The sequence below is a fragment of the Rhinoraja longicauda genome, chromosome 2 (assembly GCF_053455715.1).
Source record: "Rhinoraja longicauda isolate Sanriku21f chromosome 2, sRhiLon1.1, whole genome shotgun sequence".
NCBI lineage: Eukaryota > Metazoa > Chordata > Chondrichthyes > Rajiformes > Arhynchobatidae > Rhinoraja > Rhinoraja longicauda.
This window is the reverse complement of record NC_135954.1, coordinates 92,696,212-92,719,226: the sequence shown is the minus strand read 5'-3', so window position 1 is coordinate 92,719,226 and position 23,015 is coordinate 92,696,212. Positions and strand designations below refer to the sequence as shown.

General features: G+C 41.4%; 1 protein-coding gene across 5 annotated transcripts in view; it reads left to right on the top strand.

Annotated features, from left to right (window-relative positions):
• Positions 1-23,015, top strand: part of LOC144607370 (WD repeat-containing protein 48) — a 112,765-nt gene that overhangs the window by 459 nt on the left and 89,291 nt on the right. For 4 of the 5 annotated variants that reach the window (XR_013549096.1, XR_013549095.1, XR_013549094.1 and 1 more), the window contains exons 2-7: positions 8,859-8,999; positions 15,271-15,349; positions 17,032-17,114; positions 19,336-19,465; positions 21,045-21,133; positions 22,171-22,272. Coding sequence is in view for 2 of the 5 variants with exons in the window: in XM_078424163.1 (XP_078280289.1) it covers positions 8,859-8,999; positions 15,271-15,349; positions 17,032-17,114; positions 19,336-19,465; positions 21,045-21,133; positions 22,171-22,272 (624 nt within the window). In the remaining 3 variants the exon portion in view is untranslated. Of the gene's footprint in view, positions 1-6,731; positions 6,767-8,858; positions 9,000-15,270; positions 15,350-17,031; positions 17,115-19,335; positions 19,466-21,044; positions 21,134-22,170; positions 22,273-23,015 lie in introns of those variants that run through there. The other variant, XM_078424186.1, reaches the window with a different exon arrangement.

Genomic DNA, 23,015 nt, shown 5'->3' with positions numbered 1-23,015 from the left:
CTGTCAAAGTCCTTTGTGCAAGCAAACAATACACGCATAATAAATAACATTTCAATAAACTTATATTCCCAATACTACTGTAAAAAAAGCCCAAAGTCTTTCGTGCAGGAAAACATTACACTTATAATAAATAGGATTTCAATAAATTAATAGCCACTGCGTGCAAAAAAGCCCAAGGCACTGAGTGCAAACAAACAATACATTTTATATAAAATGTAAACAAAAATTCAATGAATTGAACTAACTAAAAATTGCCAAACTAGTGCATAAAGGTCTTTGTTGCAAGCAAACATAATGCACATTTAATTTTTTTTTTAAATTATCCCAATTAGTGCAGAAACCCAGAGGTTTTGAGTGCGTGTATACACAATATTGTAAACAAAAAAAATAATGGATTAATGACCCAATACTGATCCAAAATAAAACAAAGTACAGTGCACACAAAGACTATTATTGCTAATAGTTGAGGTTAACATTGTGCAGTGTTCATGAGCCTGATAGTTGTTGGTAAGAAGCTATTCTTGAACCTGGTGGTTCTGATTTTCAGGTTCCTACACGTTCTTCCCAATGGTAGGAGTGAAATGTGAGTGTGGCCAGGGTGGCATGGGTCTTTGCTACTGGCTGCCTTTTTGAGGCATTAAGCTGAGGTGCCATCTACTTGCAAGCCTGTTTCTGACTTTAGTTTGAAATCTGAGATTCACTTGTTTTAATTTGCATTGTCTTCTAATTTATCTATGTTCCAGCCTTGCAAAATATAATAACTTTAGCTACATTGATTTTCAGATTTATATTTAAGGTATTATGAACCATGGCAGTTAAGTTTGCCAATATGCAGGTCCTCAGTGGAAGATTTCTGTAATACTGATGAAGGAATGAAGCCTTGGACAAAGTTTAAACTAGCATGGGTTAATTGTAATTATGATGGCTCCTGGTTAATCACTTCTGATTATAAATTGCCCCCTTGTTTTTAAATTCCCCTATTGCAATGAGATGCCACCACCAGTGACACGTTTCCTTACCTGCCTCTTTCCACCTTTGCAGGAATCACTCTCTGTGTGACTCTTTGGCATGCTCATCTCTCCCCATCTCTGACTCATTGTACTTTCCCCTGCAAGGCATGACATCACATCTCCTCTCTCGTCAGCATCCAGGGACCAAAACAGCCCCGCCAGGTGAAACAAATTCACGTGCATCACCAATCTTGTCTACCATATTTTGTTGCTTCCAATGTGGCCTCCTCTACCTCAGCGAGACTAAGTGCAGATGAGGCGACCGATTTGCAGAGCAATTGAGTTTTGTCTGTAGTTATCTCAGCTCCCAAAGTGTGCCATTTCAATAACTCTTCCTATTCCCCATACTGACCTGTCCATCCTCCACTGCCAGGGTAAGACCCAAGACAAACTAGAGGAATAACACCTTGTATTCTGCATATTTGCAACCTCATGGTACAAGTATGACATTTTCCAATTTTAGGTAACCATCCCTTCCAGTCTGTTTTCTAGCCGCCTGCCCGATATTCCCATTTTTGTTTTGGTCCATTTTCCTATAACCCCTATGCTTACACCACCTATTTTTATTCCTTTCTGTTTCCATCCATCTATTACATACAGGTTTCCCCATCCTACAAAATTGTGGTTCTGGCTCCAATTGCTGTTCACCTCTCCCTTAATGTCTCCCATTATCATCTGGAGATCTACTTATCATCTTTCAGCAGCTGGCTTCATCTGTTTTTCTTTTATTCTCTTTTTTCTCTCTTCTACCTGCTTCTAACTCCTAACTGCATCCCACTGCCACTCGGCTCCATGTACTTGTCATCCTTTATCTCTTGCTGGCTTACCAATTGCCTCTTGCTTCTCTCTCACCACTCCTCTCCTCTTTATACTGGCCATTTCCCCTCCACTTCCAGTCATGATGCAGGGTTTCAACCTAAAACGTAGTCCATTCCTTTTCATCCACAGATGTTGCTCAGCCTGCTGAGTTCCTCCAGCAGATAGTTTGTTGCTCCAGATTACATCTGCAATCTCTATTGCTCCTCATTCCTGCAATTCCCATTATCTACACTCTTTAGTTTAATTTAGAGATACAGTGTGGAAACAGGTCCTTCCGCCCACCAAGTCCGAGTTGAACAGTGATCGCCCCGATTATTAGCACTATCCTCCACAGCCAAAGCCAATTAACCTGTACGTCTTTGGGGTGTGGTAGGAAACCAGAGCACATGGAGGAAACCCTCGCGGTCACAGGGAGAATCTACAAACTCTATAGAGACAACTCCCGCGGTCAGGATCGAAACCGGGTCTCCGGCGCTGTAAGGCAGCAACTCTGCCGCTGCGCCACTGTGCTGCCCTAATTCTCCAGTAATAATCTCACGCCCATCATTGAATGTAATATCTACCACATTGGCGGTTGCTGGGGCCTTAAACTTAGAATTACTGCTGTGAACTTTTCAACTTTGCACCATCAAGATTTCTTTTAAAAATCTGTTTGACAAATCTTTACTCTATTCCTGTGCAAGCATTGCCTCATCTGCTTCAGCATTGGTTTATTTTCAGCTAAATGATCTCATTATGATAGTTGCAAAGGCTTAACATTCTGTTTCCCTCTCATCCCAATAGAAACCAATTGTCTTTTTTTTAAATTCCATTAGATTTAACTGAATATCTTCCAAAACGGCAAAATAATATAAATAAACTAGTAGCTAATGTGCAGTCATAAATGGCTCTTGTTCACCTCTTGTGCAGCTTTCTTTTAGAGGTGAAAAAACATGAGTGGAATAGATAAAGTCAATGATCATAGTTTTTACCCAGGTTTGCGGAATCAATAACCAGAAGGCATAGGTTTAAGTTGACAGACAAAAGATTTAATAGGAACCTGAAGGGCAACTTTACCACACAGATAGATGGTGGTGGGTACATGGAATTAGCTGTCATAGGAAGTGGTTGAGGCAGATACTATAACAACATTTAATACATATATGGACAGGGACATGGATAGGAAGGGTTTAGAGGTGCATGTGTCTAATGGGATTACCGTACATGGACACAAAATGCTGGAGTAACTCAGCGGGACAGGCAGCATCTGTGGAGAGAAGGAATGGGTGACTTTTCGGGTCGAAACCCTTCTTCAGACCGTAGACGGACATCTTGATTAACATGGACAAGTACAGTGAAGTATGATTCTATGACTCTATATCTGGTCTTCTGAGGATGAACCTGTCAAATTAATATTTGAGATTAATATCGATTTTGGATGTGGCACCTGTTGTGCGGCTGCGGGCATCTTCCTCCTCGTGGGGACTCGGTGTCCAGCAATAACTGAATGATTGAGTTAAACGTGTTGACCTTGGTTGGCCTGTGTTTATATTTAAATATATTGCCATTTGGCCACATTTCCAACTTGTGAAACAAAAAAGAGTCATTGTAGTGAGTTGTCAGCAGCATCACGTCCGGCGGTTTCACAAATATTTGAGATTTCTAATGCAATTTGGCATTATCTGTACCTACTTTCTTTGGCTGCAACATCTTAAATGTGGCGAAGAAACAAAGTTAATATTTCAAATCAATTATCTTTTGTCAGCATTGTTCTGACAAAGGGTTTTTTACCTGGAATGTTAACTCTGTTTTTCTTTGCATTGAGCTACTGAGTGTTTCCATCTTTCCTGGTTTATTCCAGATGTCTGCTTGGAAATGATCTCCCAGCACACTTTTAGTAACTTGTAGGTGGGATACAGCAACTTTACAATAACATTTCCCACTTCAACCCATCACTTTTCTTTTGTTAATTTTATTTTGTTTAATTTACTGTTTGGTACTGTGATGAAAAATTCCTTTAAAATTCACAGTTTTACTATTTTTGCATGTTAATTTGAGTAGAACAAATTGTTAAAGATCTTAGTAAAATCTGTGCTGAACTAAGGGGGTATTGCTCTATCTTACTGTATGTCCACCGTTTACTCTGAGCTTTATGTGAACAAAGAATTTCAGTTCACCCTTGTGTAAATAATAATAAATAAATAAAATCTAATCTATTAGAGGCGTTATCTATTGCATAAAATGACGAAGAACTAATGGGATAGATACAAAATGCTGGAGTAACTCAGCCTGACAGACAACATTTCTGGAGAGAAGGATTGAGGGACGTTTCAGGTCGAGACCCTTCTTCAGACTGAAGAAGTCTGAAGCAGGGTCTCGATCCGAAACGTTGCCCATTCCTTCTCTCCAGAGATGCTGCCTGTCCCGTTGAATTACTCCAGCAATGTGTGTCTATCTACAATGTAATCCAGCATCTGCAGTTCCGTCCTACACAAGAACTAACAGGATCCTGTTTTAGATATTTATGAAATATCCCAGGACTCTGAATTGAAGAACAGTAGGGGAGTTATCCCCAGTAACTAGGCCAGTATTTATTCCTAACTTCTATCATTGGTCCAATAGAAGGAGAATGTAAGCAGTTACGGACAGGACCCTAAACACCATTGATGTAGCGAAAGATCTTGGGCTTTCTGAAAGTAGAAAACGCAAGTAGATAGAATGTTAAAGAAGGCATATGCTATACTTGCCTTCATTGGTCATAGCATTGAATTAAGAGTCAGGAACGTATATTGCCGCTTGAAAAACTTTGGTTCGGCTTCATTTTGGAGTAATGTGGGCAGTTCTGGTTGCCTCATTACAGGAAGGATGTAAGGGCTTTGGAGAGGGTGCAGAAGAGATTTACCTTGGATTGCAGGAACAGCATCTCACATACCACTTGAGTAACTACAACTCAACGATTTCTAGTAATGCTCACTACCCTTCCCTTTCTCTTCCTCATTTCTGCAGTATTACTTCTATTTTTTCTCATCATGACTCATTCTACAGAGGTTCAAGCCAATCATGAGTCATGGGTCAAAACAAGGAACTGTAGATGCTGGTTTACAAAAAAAAGAACACCAAAGTACTTTAGTAACGCAGCGGGTCAGGCAGCATCTCTGGAGAACATGGTCTGAAGAAGGGTCCCGACCCGAAACGTCACCTATCCATCATGCCTGATCCGCTGTGTTATTCCAGCACTTCAGATCTGCAAACAATCTGGCATTTGATTGCTAACTTCAGTTACATATGACTCCTAAAAAGACACAAAGTGCTGGAGTAACTCAGCGGATCAGGCAGCATCAGGAATTTCAACTAGAACCTTCATGACAAATTTCATATCCTGTTTCAGCTGATTCAAATACAGATCCCCAGGAGATGAAAGAACTTAATCCCAAATCTCTGCTTCATCACAGCCCATATCTCCAAAACAGGTTGGCATAGTTCCTGAGGAGAGATGCATAATCTATATGTCAACTGACACCAACCTCCGATCTTAAACCTTTTCCAGGTTACAATGGCACCTGTGGCTCAATTGCTTCCACGTTAAGAGTAAGCCCGACTCCATTAAATAAATGAAATCAGGCTTTTGTTTCAGTGCAGGACTATCCCAGAGTTCCTACCTTTCAGCTGCAACATTAAACAAGGTCCCATCCTATGTTTTCAGAAAATGCAACAGCTCACTAACAGATTATCTGGCATTGAGTATAGATTATGCAGCAGATTGGATTGTACAAGTTGGCTAGTGTGGACCTTACATCAGTGACTTTAATAATAAAGTACTCCATTGAATGTGAAGCACTTTTGAATGTCCTGGCACGGTGAATGACAATACTAGCCTGTCTTATGCTTCCCACATTACGTGCACATGATATTTCAATGTTCAGTTTTTGCCGTGAATGTATGAGGAAAACAATTCAATCTAAGCACCATTTTTTTTAAATTGGGCTAATGAGCTGCTCATTAAGTTGAGAAAGATATTCTTTTTTCCAGCTTGGATTATGATTCATTGATTTTAACCTGTAATTCTTTTACACCCGAGCCTGTATGGCCTGATTCAGCTTTCATCTCCATTTCACTGGCAAAACTTGAATTAATCTGTACCAGAAATCACTTTTATAGATTATCTTTTCTGTGATTTGAAGTTCCTGACCGTTTCAATATTTGTTAACCTTCATTATTGATAATGATTAAGGGAATAGCAAAAATTGGTACAATTCAGAACATACCAAGAATTCAACAGATTTTGGGGTGGGCAAAAACTGAAACCAATTGTTCTGTGCATGACACAGGAAAGAAGATAGTAAATAAAAATGCTTAACAAATCCTCTGCAAATTAAAACGGTTCCTCTCACTTTTAGATTTTTAATTTAATAAACCGATCTGTAAATTTAAGTTATTTCTCTCTGAAAATAGATTGCTATACACTCATTATGCCCGCTTGATGCTATTAACGAATAACGTACCTTTCATTTTCCATTCTGAGATGTGCTAGCAAGTGCGGTTCTTTGGAAATGTCGCCAATCCCACTGTTCAGCCTCGGAGTGTTGTTGCGGAGGGAGAGAAAACTGACTCTCGTCTCTGTTTAGTATTAGCTTGGTTGTACCTTTTTCTACTCATTGCTATCTGTTCATTGTCAGATACTAGATTGGCGTTGGCATGCTGCTTCGGTGTCTGTGCAGCATGAAGTTGGCAGCATTGTGTTGACATTTCCCTGTAACAATTTCACTATGATTTTTGTTTAAGTATGATCCTTTCCTTCCTGTAAGATCTGCAGTGCTTCTGGCCAGGTCTGTTTTACTGTTGTCTCTGCAGAATTTCAAAAAGAATGCCTTTTTTTGTGTTGCTCTTTCTCCTTTAGACTTTGGAAACACTTTATGCCATTGCAGATGTTGCCCTTTCTAACTTGAATTGTACCTGAAGTGAGTATTTTGATGTGTATAAGTACTGAAAGTGTTAGGGATAGATTTAGGTAGTGAATCAATGCACATAAAGTAGATTTAACAAACGTTGCTTCAAGTGCAATTTTTTTTTTAAAGTGACACTTCTGTATTTGCTTGGCACGATTATGGTTCTTTCGTTTAGTTTAGAGATACAGCGCAATATCAGTCCCTTCGGCCCACTGAGACCGCACCAACCAACAATCATCCCGTACAGTAGCAATATCCTACACACACTCGGGACAATTTACAATTTTACCAAGCTAATTAACCTACCAACTTGCACGTCTTTGGAGTGTGGGAAGAAACCGGAACACCTGGAGAAAACCCACGTGGTCAAAGGGAGAATGTACAAACTCCGTACAGACAGCAGCAATAGTCACGATCGAACCCGGGTCTCTGGTGCAGCGAGGCAGCAAATCTACTGCTGTACCACTGTGCTGCTCCGGCAAACTCACACCTTGGTCATTCTCTCTTCTCCCCTCTCCCTTTAGGTTGAAGGTACAAAAGCTTGGAAGCACATATCACCAGATTGAAGCGTAACTTCCTTGTGTCATCAATCTCTTGTACACTAAGAGTGTATTCTTGATCTTTCCATCTATCTCTTTGCAGCCTTTGCATTTTTTTAAATATCTGCACTTTAGCTGTAGCTGTCATGTTATATTTCACACTCTTTATTTTCTCTTTGGTACTATCTGTTGTACTTATGGCATAATTGGATCATGTCTTGTATGATCTGCCTGAATAACATGCAAAATAAAGTTTTTCACTATCTTGGTACACATGAGAATAATCAACCATTATCAATCCTAATGCCAATTAGATAGAAAATTGGCTTAGTGGAAGAACTCGGTGAAAGATTGTTCAGACTAGTGGCGTGTGTCAAGAGTCAAGTCAAGCGTGCTTTATCGGCATATATCCCAAAACGGAACAATTACATTCTTATATGTAGGAAGGAACTGCAGATGCTGGTTTAAACTGAAGATAGACATAAAAAGCTGGAGTAACTCAGTGGGTCAGGCAGTATTTCCGGAGAAAAGGAATAGGTAATCTTTCAGGTCGAGACCCTTCTTCAGACTCAAGTCTGAAGAAGGGTCTTGACCCAAAACGTCACCTGTTCCTTTTCTCCAGAGATGTTGCCTGACCCGCTGAGTAACTCCAGCTTTTTGTGTCTATCTACTGGGGCTGGGTCCACTATTGTTTGTTATCTATATCAATGATTGGTTGCAAAAATTTTAAGTGGTCAGTAAGTATACAGATGACACCAAAATCAGAGGGTCGAGGTTTGAAGGATAACATTGTAGAGAACTATAAAATCATGAGGGGGTGTAGATAAGATGAATGGTCACAATCTATTTCCCAGGTTAGGAGAGCCTAAAACATGAGGCAGAGATTTAAGGTAACAGATTGAAAAGGGATGTGAGAGGCAACGTTTTCACAGAGGGTGGTGGGTATATGGAACGAGCTACCAGCGTTGTAGAGGGGGTCACAAGTACAACATTTAAAAGACATTTAGACAGGTCAAGAGTGTTTTATTGTCATTTGTCCCAAAACGGAAGAATGAAATACTTACTAGCAGCAGCACAACTGATGGTAAAGATAGTACTCTGTAAACCCCATTATAAAGAATTTTAAAAGTTCAGTTTATTAAAAAAACAATAATAGTGCAAAGACAATACCAATGCCCCCATTCAGAGCAACATCGATGTATCCGGACACATGGATAGAAAAGGGTTTGAAGGGATATGAGCCAAACATAAGCAAATGGGACTAAGCTCAGGTTGAGATTGCAGTCGATATGGATAAGTTGGGCCGTAGAGCCTGTTTCTATGCTGTATTACTCTGACTATATTTAAAATGTATGGCGAAGGAACATTAGTAAGCTTTACAAATAGTTTTTAGGCCTTTACAAGAAATTGAAAAGAAAGGGTTGGTATAGTTTAAATTCCTTTCAAAAATGTGTTCCAATCTATGATTGTCTGCATAATTCATCCTGTGTGAAAGGTTCCCCTTTTAGTGTTGTGACAAAACTGTCTGGTACTTTTATTGAACCCTGTCTCTTTTTCAACTTTAGGTATCGTATGTCATTCGAGATGAAGTGGAGAAATATAACCGTAATGGAGTTAACGCGCTTCAGCTGGATCCCACATTAAATCGACTATTTACAGCTGGCCGGGATTCAATAATCAGGATATGGAGTGTCAACCAGCACAAGGTGAGAGGCTTGGTCCAACATCACTTTTGTCTGCCCACTGTTACAATTTGAATCCATGATTCGGAATCTGCACTGGGACGATATTGGAAGTCATTCCAATGCATTATGCAAAATGTTTACCAAAACTTTCTACAGTAGAATGTAAATCCCTTAATGATTTTTCCATGAATCAATTTGAAATTGTAAGATTACAATCTTTTGTAACCTGCGTTAATTTGACCCATGTCCTCAGATCTTTGGGTTCACATCTATCTGGAATTTTTTGTCGGCAACGTTGGAGGTTGAGGGGAGACTTGATAGAGGTATATAAAATGATGAGTGGCTTACATAGGGTGGACAGTCAGAGTGTTTTTCCCAGGTGAAAATGTCCAACTCTAGAGAGCATAGTTATAAAGTGAGAGGAGGAAAGTTTAATGGAGACGTGCAGAGAAAGTTTTTACAAAGAGAGTGGTGGGTGCCTGGACACACTGCCAGTGATGGTGGATATGATAGTGGCGTTTAAGAGATTTTTAGGTAGGCACATGGAAATGCAGGGAATATTGGATATTGATCATGTACAGGCAGATGAGATGAGTTTAACTTGGAATCATGTTCAGCACAAACATTGTGGGCCAATGGGCCTGTTCCAGTGCTGTACTGTTTGATATTCTATGTTCCAATTGTATATTTCAAAATGAGTAAACGACTTTGAATTACTGAAAAGTTATAAAAGGTGTAGTCATTTTAATGGTTTAATTACGGATGCAGCTTTTTAAATAGTGGTTTTCCTGTATAAACAACCCATAATCAAATTTTGCATTGAAAACAAATTCAGCAAATTTAGACATTTGTGGGCTAAGACCAAACGATCATAAATGTTGCTACATTGTTGTAAAATCGCAATTTGCTCTTCACTGCTTCTGTGGTTTTGTTTTACCAAGGCCTTCCAATGATTCATTCTTTTCTCCCACTTCTTTCCCACTTCCCCAAACATCTGAACTATTTTTCTTCTGCTGGCAAAGAACCTTTCACCCTTCGTCCCATCACAAAACCACTGAAATGGAGAAGCCTGCAGTTTTGCTTTCAGTAACATGCCAGTAAATATCCAATTGATTTAAAGCTATAGCATGGAAACAGGCCCTTCAGCCCACCACAAGTCTATGCTGGCTTATCAATCACTCCATACCAGTTCTGTAATCCCACTTTTGCACACGCTCACCACATTGTAGGGACAATTTACAGAGGCAAATTAACCTACAAACCTGCACGTCTTTTGTATGTGGGAAGAAATTGGAGCATCTGTAGGAAACTCACACGGTCACATGGAGATTGTGCAAACTCCACACAGTCAGCACTCGAGGTCAGGATTGAACCCGGGTCTTTGGTACTGTGAGGCAGCAGCTCTACCCATTGTGCCACTCCATTTTACTGCCAGTAAATACTTAGGGTGAGAAAGTCACAGGTTCACTACATACTGTCGGAAATTTCTCCTTAATCCAAAATGGTGATACTTCATTCTCGAACCCATCCTTCCCTCACCTATCCTGTCTTTTTCCAATACTCATGAAAATATGTCATTTTATGATGCATACCCAGTTGTAAGTTCTGCTAAAATCGACATTCACTGCCCCAAGAGTGTACAAAATATTCCCTGCTTTTGCCTCTGGACCTTTTGCCACCTATTTAAAAACCAGTCAGCTTACAACATACATCACTTTGCTGGAACCCCATTTGCTTCATTAAAAAACAACATTATGTTTAGTCACACCTTTACTTTCTCAGTTTCAAGGCAAACAATTCAGCCTCCATAGAACTAGTCCCTCATCCTTGGTATTTAGATTTACGATTTAGACAAGGGAATTAAATGTGACACCTCCAAGTTTGCAGATGACACAAAGCTGGGTGGCAGTGTGAGCTGCGAGGAGGATGCTATGAGGCTGCAGGGTGACTTGGATAGATTGGGTGAGTGGGCAGATACATGACAGATGCAGTATAAGGTGGATAAATGTGAGGTTATCCACTTTGGTGGCCAGAACAGGAAGGAGATTATTATCTGAATGGTGTCAGATTAGGAAAAGGGGAGGTGCAAACTAGACCTGGGTGTGCTTGTACATCAGTCACTGAAAGTACGCATGCAGGTACAACAGGCAGTGCAGAAAGCTAATGGCATGTTGGCCTTCATTGTGAGAGGATTTGAGCTTAGGAGCAAGGAGGTCCTACTGCAGTTGTACAGGGCCCAGATGCGACCACACCTGGAGTATTGTGTGTAATTTTGGTCTCCTAATTTGAGGAAGGACAATATTGCTATTGAGAGAGTGCAGCGTAGGTTCACCAGGTTAATTCCCGGGATGGCGGGACTGACATATGATGAAAGAATTAGTCGACTGGGCTTGTATTCACTGGACTTTAGAAGGAGGAAAGGGATCTTATAGAAACATAAAAAATTCTTAAAGGATTGGACAGGCTAGATGCAGGAAAAATGTTCCCAAAGTTGGGGGAGTCCAGAACCAGGGATCCGAGTTTCAGAACAAGGGGTAGGCCATTTAGGACTGAGATGAGGAAACCTTTTTCAGCCAGAGTTGTGAATCTGGAATTCTCTGCCACATAAGGCAGTGGAGGCCAATTCACGCGATGTTTTCAAGAGAGAGTTAGATCTAGCTCTTAGGGCTAAATGAATCAAAGGATATGGGGAAAAAACAGGAACAGGATACTGATTTTAGATGATCAGCCATGATCATATTGAATGGCAGTGCTGGCGCAAAGGGGAGAATGGCCTACCCCTGCACCTATGTTTCTATGTTTCTATCACTCTCCATAATTTAGCTAAAGCAGGCACCTGTAAAGGGTTGCAGTAACTCCTTTTTTTGATGTATTCAATATTTGCAAAATAAAAATAAGTGACCGATGCAGTCATGTCAGAAAAATCGATACATTATTTTCCACAGAGAAACCCTGAAAAACGGACTATTTCTTGTAGCTCCGTTGTCATCTCTCATTGAAGGTAGATATCAATGATGAAAATTCACCCTCGCTTTCAAAGTGCCAACATAGACTTTGGTTAATTCAGAAACAGGGTATTTATACATCGTGACCTCACAGTTGACTGATCTGTTCCCTAGCAATCTTTTTATTCCTTTAACGTAGTTTTTTTGGTGGTGGTCTCACTTTTTGGACAGAAATCCATTTGTTTTATATATGAGCAAAGTTCTTGCTTTAGTTTAGAGCTACTGCTTGGGAACAGTTCATTCAACACACAGAATCCATGCCGATCATTGATCACTTTACCCCCAATTCTATGTAATCCCACTTACTTATCCACTCCCTGCACGCTAGGGGCAATTTACAGAGGCCAATTTCATATTTATTTCATATTTCAGATACAGTGCGGAAACAGGCCTTTTCGGCCCACCAAGTCCGCACCGCCCAGTGATCCCCGCACACTAACACTATCCTACACTCACTAGGGACAATTTTTACATTTACCCAGTCAATTAACCTACATACCTGTACGTCTTTGGAGTGTGGGAGGAAACCGAAGATCTCGGAGAAAACCCACGCAGGCACGGGGAGAACGTACAAACTCCTTACAGTACAGCACCCGTAGTCAGGATCGAACCTGAGTCTCCAGCGCTGCATTCGCTGTAAAGCAGCAACTCTACCGCTGCGCTACCGTGCCGCCCAATTAACTTACCAACGCTACCGTGCCGCCCAATTAACTTACTATCCCGGAGAAAACTCTCCTGATCTCAGGGAGAGCGTGCAAAAATCATACATTAGCACTTTCCTAGACACGGGACAATTTACAATCTTACCAAAGCCAATTAACCTACAAACCTGCAAACTCCACACGGATGGCACCCGAGGTCAGGATTGAACCTGGGTCTCTGGTGCCGTTAGGCAGCAGCTGTACCAGCTGCGCCACCCATAATATATTAATGACTAATTGTCCAAAATGTCTGTAAAGGTACTTCAAGAACGGCATGGTGTTGCAGCAGGCAGCATTGCTGCCTCAGCTCCATCAATCCATGTTCATCCGTTGCTGTCTGTATGGTGTTTGCATGTTCTACTGGTGTGCATGGTCTCCTGCTCCTGGTGTGGGTTTTGGTGTTCTCCTATTTCGGTGAGTTCAAGCATAGACTTGGCAATCGTTTCGTTGAACTCTTACGTTCAGGCCGCCTTGGCCTACGTGATCTCCCGATTGCCAAGCATTTTAACTCCCATTCCCATACTGACCTTTCTGTCCAGGGCTTCCTCCATTGAGTAAGGCCACACTGAAATTAGAGGAACAGCACCTCATATTTCTCTTGGGCAGCTAACAACCCAGCGGTATGAACATGACTTTCTCTGATTTCAAGTAACTCCTGCATTCATTCCCCCCCCCCCCCCCCCCCCCCCCCCCGCTTTCCCCCCTCCCCACCCTAGTCATCCTACCAGTTCCACTGTTCGCATCCTTGTATCCCGTCATTAGCGCATCTTCCACAGCTAACAATGGGCCTTTATGGGCTCCACCCTTCCTGAAGCCATCTGTTTCATTCTGGCGTTCTATACCTTTCAGTTTGAAGAAGGATTCCGACCCAAAACATTGCCTATTCCTTTTCACCAGAGATTCTGCCTGACCCGTTGAGTTACTCCAGCATTTTGTGTCTTTCTCCTTGTGACCATCAAGACTGTGACCACCATACTGGTACCCTGGGCTCCTCCCAAAACATTTTGTTTCATTTACTACTGTTTAAAATTACCTCTTGCATGGGTGAGATATGAGAAACAGAAGGGGGATAAGCATGTCAGAGAGAATGGGATTGGTCGCATTGTTCTGAGATTTGGTGTGAATATCTAGCTGCCTTCTCAGTCCTAACACTTTAGACTTTGTTTTTAGAGATACAATGCGGAAACAGGCCTTCAGCCCACCGAGTTTGTGCCGACAGTCGATCACACCATACATTAGCACTATCCACACTAGGGACAATTTACAATCTTGCCAAAGCCAATTAACCTACAAACCTGCACGTCTTTGGAGTGTGGGAGGAAACTTGAGCACCTGGAGAAAACCCATGATGTCACAGGGAGAACATACAAACTCTGTAACTCCGTATAGTCAGCACCCGTAGTCAGGGTCAAACCCAGGTCTCTGGCGCTGTAAGGCAGCAACTCTTCCGCTGCTTCAATCTGCCACCATAAGGAAAATAGGAAATGAAAAGCATTTTTTTGAAGTGTCCATCGTTCCCTGATGATTGCAGATTTTTAAAACAAAATTATTTGATTGCATTGATTTTGGTTAATTTGACGTAATCCATCTGGAATTAGATCCAGACTCTGTGAGACTAAAGGGCCTGTCCCACTTAGGCGATTTTTTAGGTGACTGCCAGCGACTGTCAAAGTCGTAGCAGATCGCCAAAATTTTATTTTACCCGAAGACAATGACCACGACAATGCCGAGTCAGGTCGAGATTACACCGTCTTCGGAAACATAGCAAAATTCCCACGCTCTCAATGCTTCGGCGTCCTAATTTTTGCTGAAATCACTGACAATTCAGTAAGTACTTGAGAGTTTTGAACTATAACATTTCGTATGGGTTACTTGAAAACCAAGCTTCACGGTAACAAGGCATAAACTAGATTGACTTCCAGTTTACTAAGAGCAGTATTAAGAAATTTAATTTTAAAAGTGGTTAAATGGATTTTTGTGCGGAGTGTGGGCATTCTTTGAAAATGTACGGAGATGCATATCTGGTTTCTGGGTTGCATATCTGGGTTGGGAGCCTACTTTAAATGTAATCGCTGATGGCCATAAACATTGCGAAAATTCCCACGCTTACCTGACCGTTAAACTGTCGCCTCCAATCTACCTGTCAAATGTCCTGACGGTAAATAAATTGGTTAAACACAAGTATTTTATGGTATCTTCAAATTACTTTACTTAATTTAATATTATGTACTTCTAAATGCATCTAAGAGAACCTAGCAGACCTGGGGACAGCATGCGACAGCGCCCGCAATAAGCAACGATACCTGGCGACAAGCCAGCTGTCGCCGAGAAATTTATTACCGATTGTCTTCTCAGCGACGCGCCGAGATCCACTACGATTCTTTGAAGACTCCTCACGATCATGCCCGCGACACCCCGGCGAACTGTCGGCGACAGCCTAGTCGCCGGCAGTCACCTTAAAATCGCCTAAGTGGTACAGGCCCTTAACTCACCTTCAGTGCCTTCACTCTGGGACTGATAGGATCCATCTCCAGAATTGTAACACTCTTCCACGTGGCTCTAATGATATCTATTTTTCTCTTTCAGCAAGATCCTTATATTGCCTCTATGGAGCACCATACCGACTGGGTGAATGATGTTGTGTTGTGCTGCAATGGAAAGACCTGTGAGTAGTTTAGCTTTACTACTTTGAATCAGTTTTATATTAACATTAGACCAAGGGGACCCGTTGGGCCCAAACCTCTCCTGCATTGGTGCAGCACCCTCTCCTCTCTCCCTCCCCCCTTCCCCTCCCGCCTCCCTTCCCTCTCCCCTCTCCCTCCTCCCCCTCCCCTCTCCTCCTCCCCCCCTCTCCTCCTCCCCCCCCTCTTCCCCTCTCCCCTCCCTCCCCCCTTCTCCCCTCCCCTTCCTCCATCCCTCCATCCCCCCTTCCTCCACCCCCTTCCTCCACCCCCTCCCCCCACTCCATCCCCCTCAACCCCCCTTATCCTCCCTTATCCTCCCCCCTCCCCATCCTCCCCCCCCCCTCCCTCCCTAGGAGATAGATTTAAACTCTAAAATGTGAATAGCTTTAAAAATACCGATTTCAGTGAAACTTCTTCCATTAGCACCAAAGGGACGATGGTGAGCAAGGTGGGCCTAAAATTGTCGCGTTATGTACCATTTTGGCTGTAGTTCAGGTACAAACAAACAAACAATCAAGAGTTTTAGTATATAGATATTGAATGGTTAACAGTAAGCATCCTCTTGCCCCGTCAGGATCCTGTCACACCATTTAATCATGAGGCCGATGCTCTTATGGCTTGGAGTTTCTTCCCTGAAGCATATGAAGCTGAGAAGAGACCTTATTTAGAATTGTAAAATCATGAGGGGTATAGATAAGGCGAATAGCCACAGTATTTTCCTCAGGGTAGGGGAGTCAAAAATCAGAGGCCATAGGACAAAGGTGAGAGGGGAAATATTTTAAAAGGATAGCCTTTTCACACAGAGGATTGTACGTACATGGAACAAACTGCCAGAAGAAGCAGTACAATTAGGACATTTAAAAGACACTTGGACAGTTACATGGATAGGAACGGTTTAGAGTGGTATGGGCCAAGCGCAGACAAGTGGGACGAATGTGGTTGAACAACTTGGTTGGATTGAACGAGTAGTGCCGACAGGCCTGTTCCCATGTTGTATAGCTCTGTGACCCGGTGTCAATGTGGGATGGAAGGTATATTGGAAGATGATGGCCTTCCCATGCAGCAGATGCTACTCTTTTCCGATGGCAAATATATGTACATGGGAGATGCTCTCAAAGAAACCAGTAAACACTGCAAGTATGATACGGTGATGGTTCGTCAGGTCCTGATAGTGTCACCAGATGACACAGGCCCCTGTTGGGCAACTTGCTGATTCTCGCTCATGTAGTTCAGTTTAGTTTATTGTCACAAGGTACAGTAAAAAGCTTTTGTTGCGTGCTAACTAATCAGCAGTAAGACTATACATGAATCCACAGTGTACAATACATGATAAGGGGAATAACGTTTAGTGCAAGATAAAGTCCAGTAAAGTCCGATTAAAGACAGTCCGAGGGTCACCAATGAGGTAGATAGTAGCTCAGGACTGCTCTCTCGTTGGGATGGTTCAGTTGCCTGATAACCGCTGGGAAGAAACCGTCCCCCTGCATCTAAAGATATGAGTTTTCACATTTCTTTACTTCTTGCCTGATAAGAGAGACTAGCCCTTGATTATGCTGGTGGCCCTGCAGTAGTTGGATCCTTTGTATGTGAGATCCTTGCATAAGTGATGGTTCTAAGTTGTTTGCAAACTTTAGCTTTTAAAATTGCCTCTTTTTATTTCTAGTAATATCAGCTTCATCTGACACTACGGTGAAAGTGTGGAATGCTCACAAAGGATTTTGTATGTCTACTTTGCGAACTCACAAGGTAGATTTTATTTGGGAAAACTACAAGTTGCTGACTTGGGGGGAAGGGGGCAAGTTCATTTAAATGTGTTTTATGGGTGACAACAGTTATACTTTTATACACACGTATGCAATACATATTTAAATATTTTTACTCCAATATCAAAAGCAGTTCCTAATTTGGTCTTGAGATGATCCATTGGTTAATGCAATTATTGCAAATCTCTTTCTCATGCTCCATGTTATACATATGCTCTGGTGTATATAATACATCTTTCATGTTTTTATAATTAATACATTTTTTCTTTGTTTTGAGGATATAGAAAAATATAGCTTATATATTTAAAGCTGCAATTTTAAATTTGTATTGATTCAACTTGCATGTTGAGCATTGAATCCCTTGCTTTTGATTATATTGAGCTTCACTCAATATTGAGATATTCAGTTTGTATTGAACTTAACTCACTGCAATAAAATAAATCACACGTGTGGTCAAATGAGAAGGCGCATCACAGGAAATACAATTTAAATGAATTCTCTATAAACAGCACTTTTATCGTTATATGGATTCAAATAGCAAGCCAGCAGTTGAGTGCATAATCCAGACTGTTGTGGTGTTACACAAAGAGAATGGTGCTTTGTTTTGAATGCTTTTTGAAAGAGGTATGAAATTATGCTCTTTCTGATGCTTTTGGTAGGTCTCATATATGTTTAGACTTTACTTTAGACTTTAGAGATACAGCACGGAAACAGGCCCTTCGGCCCACCGAGTCCACACCAACCAGCGATCATCCAGTACACTAGCAGTATCCTACGCACTGGGGACAATTTACAATTTACAGAAGCCAATTAACCTGCAAACCTGTACATCTTTGGAGTGTGGGAGGAAACTGGAACACCTGGGGGAAACCCACACGGTCACAGGGAGAACGTACAAACTCCATACAGACAGTACCCATAGTCAGGACTGAACCCGGGTCTCTGGCGCTGTAAAGCAACAACTTTGATGCTGTGCCACTGTGCCCCCTCTGTGTTAAAGATATCCTTTTGAAAATTAGGATTTGTCCTAATGTCAGAACCTGTATACTGCCGCCACTTCATATCACAGCTTGTCCAGCCCATTTGCTGTTTGTGGCATCTAAATTTGTGTACAAATTAGTTGTTGTAATTGCTTTTGTAACAGTCACTTTGAGCTATCCTGATGTCTTCATCCAACCTCTAGTTTCGTGTTCTCTGGTATTCACAAACAATCGTATTCGTAGAAAACGTGAATATCGTAAAATATAAAGTGTGTCACAGTGGCACAGCTACTAGAGCTGCTGCCTCACAGAGACCAGTATTTGATCACCTTGGGTGCTGTCTTTGTGGAGTTAGCACGTTCTCCCTGTGACCACATGGATTTCTTTCTAATGTTCCAGTTTCCTCCCACATCCCAAAGAGTTTATAGGTTAATTGACCTCTAGAAATTGCCCCTAAAGTGCAGGAAGTGGAAGTGGAATAACAGAACTGGTGTGAACAGGTGATCAGTGGTCAGCGTGGACTCGTTGGTCTGAAGACCTATTTTCCTGCTGTTTCTTTAAACTAAACTAAAACTAAACATTCTTTCTGGAATATTCACAAAACAATATTTGAGTTGAATCGCATTAGGGGAGGTTAGCAAAACAATGTGTCGTATATTGTATAGCACTGAATTATGTGTAGCAAGGAGAGCACGGTGGCGCAGCGGTAGAGTTGCTGTCTTACAGCGCCAGAGACCCGGGTTCGATCCTGACTGTGCTGTCTGTAGAGAGCTTGTACATTCTTCCCGTGACCACGTGCATTTCTCCAGGTGCACCGGTTTCCTCCCACATTCCAAAGATGTACAGGTTTTGTAAGTTAATTGGCTTTGGAAAAATTGTAGCGTGTAGGATAGTGCTAGTGCATGGGTTAATCGCTGGCCGGCATGGACTCGGCGGGCCAAAGGGCCTGATTCTGCTCTGTATCTCCAATCTCAACTAACCTAAGCAAAGGAAATCTGCCAGGCTTCCTCATTGATGCCCAGTAACCACCTCTGGAAAGTTCATCATATGGATGTCTGGAGACATTGCCTCGTTCAGTTGTGATACTGGATTTTACTGTCACAGGATGGACCAGAGTTCACTGAGTGAAAGTGAAACGATAATGCAATATGAGTGACTGGTATTTGGGAGGAGGGAGGAAACTGGGTACAAACCAAAAACAATTGATGCTATTTTTGTGTGCAGGATTATGTGAAGGCATTGGCGTATGCAAAAGATAAAGAATTGGTGGCTTCAGCAGGGCTGGACAGACAGATTTTCCTCTGGGATGTAAATACTCTTACAGCACTGACTGCCTCAAACAACACTGTAACAAGTAAGTTTTCATGGTAAACAATAAGGGTAAAGTACACATGTAGCATGAAATAAGCTTTATCAAAGTGTATGTAAATATGAGGGAGATTTATGAAGGTGCTGAGTTGGTGATGCTGACAAAGGTACACTTTATTGGCTATACTTATTCACACTGAAAATATAATGAACTGAGTAACTAAATCACTTCAGAAGCCACATGGTGTGAAATCAGAATTAACTATATTAGAGTGGCTGGGGTTGAATCTGAATGGATAGAGATGGCCTGATTATCCAACTTTGGGCAGGTGGTTGAAGTATCATTGGGGGACAGTGTAAGTGTGGTGCATAGTTCTGTAAAGTTTCACAGTAGTTATGGAAAAGGATAAGCTTTGCACTCAAGTTAAGGTCATCAATTGGGAGAAGGCTAATTTAAATAGCACATGAAAGGCAAAAGTAAATTGTGAGCCTTGTGGTCATGGATCAAATGTCAACCGACATGGGAGTCTTTGAAAGAAAGTCAGTGCAAAGTTATCATGTTCTGGTAAGGGTGAAAGGCTAAGACGGAAAGATTGGGGATCCATAAATGGCAAAGGTATTTTGAAGGTTTGGGGTGGCGCAGCGGTAGAGCTGCTGTCTTACCGCGCCAGAGTTCGATCCTGACTATGGGAGCTGTCTGTACGGAGTTTGTACATTCTCCCTGTGACCCCGTGGGTGCTCCAGTTTCCTCCCGCAGATCAAAGACGTACAGGTTTGTAAGTTAATTGGCTTCTGTAAATAATTCCTAGTGTGTAGGATAGAACTAGTGTACGGGTGATCGCTGGTCGGCGTGCACTTGGTGGGCCGAAGGGCTTGTTTCCATGCTGTATCTCTAAACTAAACTAAACTAAAAAAAGAAGGGAAATGTGGCAGTTATAGATTGAGGGAATCCCTCGAGGAATATTGAGTGTATTGGAGAGAATTTAAGAATGAAATTAGGACAAAAAAGTTAATACAATATCCTTGGCATGGAAGATTACGGAGAATCCCAAGACATTCTATAAGTTGAGCAGATGTTGGAAAGTATCGAGGAAAAGAGTGTATCCCCTTAGGAACCGAAGGGGTAAACCATGCGTGGAACAAGACGATGTGGATGGAGCCCGAAGTGACAACTTTTCGTACATATTCACCAAAGAAAAGGACATGGAAGATAGTGAAGTGAGGGAGAGGTATTGGATAATCTGGGGTATTTTAGTATTAAGAAAGTGTTAGATGCCATGGGATGCTGACAGAAAAGTTTGCTTATATTTGAGTAAGCATAGATAATCATAATAGCATATTATTAGGTAAAATATTTTGTTATATGTACTCAATTTTTCATTTCTATATGTCAAAGACTTCAAATCTTCATGGTTAAGTATGAAAGAAAGGCACTTTTGCAGCCTTTCCCATAAATGTTTAGACAATAGACAATAATTTTGATATGGCTAACCAGTTTATTCAAAAAGTTCCTGCTGCTGCTCTTTCCACCCAATGGTTTATGAAACCAAATATTGTCCAAGTGTATTAACCAAGAAATAAAATTATTGCATGTGTAAACGGGTGAATAATCTTTTTTGTAACAGCGTCATCGCTGAGCGGGAACAAAGACTCAATTTATAGCCTTGCCATGAACCAGATGGGAACAGTAATTGTTTCTGGATCGACTGAAAAGGTAAGTGACAGTGATAACTATTCCAGATTGGTTCAAGTAATTGAGAAGAGGAAGCCTTTGATATGCTGGTGATCTACTTTCAGATGTTTTAGGTGACTTTCAACATCATAAACTATCAAGTAGATCTTGAGCATGGTATATTATGGCTCATGAAAGGTGGACAAGGGTGATGTACTGCGGTGTTTAAGAGTATTACAGCAGTTTGTAACACCAACAGAAAATTAGACATGTTTAGCTCATTGGTCAGCAGCTGAAAGTGAAGGATTAATGACTGAGAAACATGTCATTGTAGAATAGTTACAACACAAAGGAGACCATTAGTGTACAAAATCATGGGAGGAACAGATCAGGTAAACGCACAGTCTCTTGCCCAGAGTAGGGGAATCAAGGACCAGTGGACATAGGTTGAAGTAGACGGGAGAAAGATTTAATAGGAACCCGAGGGGTAACTTTTTTTGCACAAAGGAATGAGCTTCCAGAGGAGGTAATTGAGGCAGGTACTATCACAACATTTAAGAAACATTTAGACAGGTACAGGAATAGGTTAGGTTTAGAGGGATGTGGGCTAAACGCAGGCAGGTGGGATTAGTGTAGATGGGAAATGTTGGTCGGTGTGGACAAGTTGGGCCGAGGGGCTTGTTTCCATGTTGTATAACTGACATTTTTGCTGGATGTAATAATGTATAGTATTTTCATATATTTGAGTCTAAAACAGTGATTCACACACTATAATTTCAAGTTTTAATGCAATATTTGAACATTATACTGGTGGTTTTGTATCCTGCAGATGAATTGTTTGACAAATGAGCAGGATCAGGTTTTTCAGGTTTATTTAACCTACCATTACGATTCTAAGCATCTTCTACCTGGCAAATTTTTGGCAACTCTAATTTGCTTTAAGTGAATACTTTAGGACATTAAACGGGAATTTAAAAAATATATCAGAAAGAAGATCTTAATAATTTAACAGTGGGTTGCTTTTAATCCTAAAATACCTAAACTAATTTTGAAATGTTGGTTTCTGATGTCCTTCACAGGTTCTGAGAGTGTGGGATCCCAGGACGTGTGCAAAACTGATGAAACTTAAAGGCCACACAGATAATGTCAAGGCGTTACTATTGAACAGAGATGGCACACAGGTAGTTTCCACTTTTGTTTTGCTTTTGCAATTCATTTTTCATTTATCAACTTTGCTCCCTTTCAAGTCCGAAGTTTGTTTATTTAAGACCTCCTTCAAAAGGTTCAGCAAAATGATGTTGGCTGAGACTGCAATAAAAATATAACTTCTGTCTGTTCTCTTGGTTTTGGCTATCTTGCTTTCCTCTCATCCTCTCTCGCCTCTTTCTTGCTCTGTTTCTCCTTCTTTTAAGCTCATTTTATTGCTCAAAACACAAAATGCTGGAGTAACTGGACGGAATGGATCGGGTCGGGACACTTCTTTCTGGTCCTGATCCGAAATGGTCTCTGACCATTCGCTGCCTAGAGGGAATTCCCTCACACCTATATTCCTTCCTCTGGTTTACATTTCACTCTATTCCTATCTCACACTTTTTCATCTTTTCATTTCTGGCCTTTATCTATCATCTGCTAATCCAACACCCCCCCCCCCCCTCTCTCTCCACCAGTATCCACCTATCACTTTGCCGGGCTTTGTCCCACCTCTACGTTTCTGCCACCACCTCTATGTTTCTGCGAGCTTTCTTCCCCCCCTACTACAATCAGTCCGAAGAAGGGTCCCGACCCAAAATGTCACCTATCTCTGTTCTCCAGAGACTCAGCTGCCTGACCTGCTGAGTTACTCCAGTATGGTATTTGGCTCAGGATTCCAGCTTTTACAATTCTTTGTCTCTTAATTTTCTTATACACTGACTTTCTCCCATTC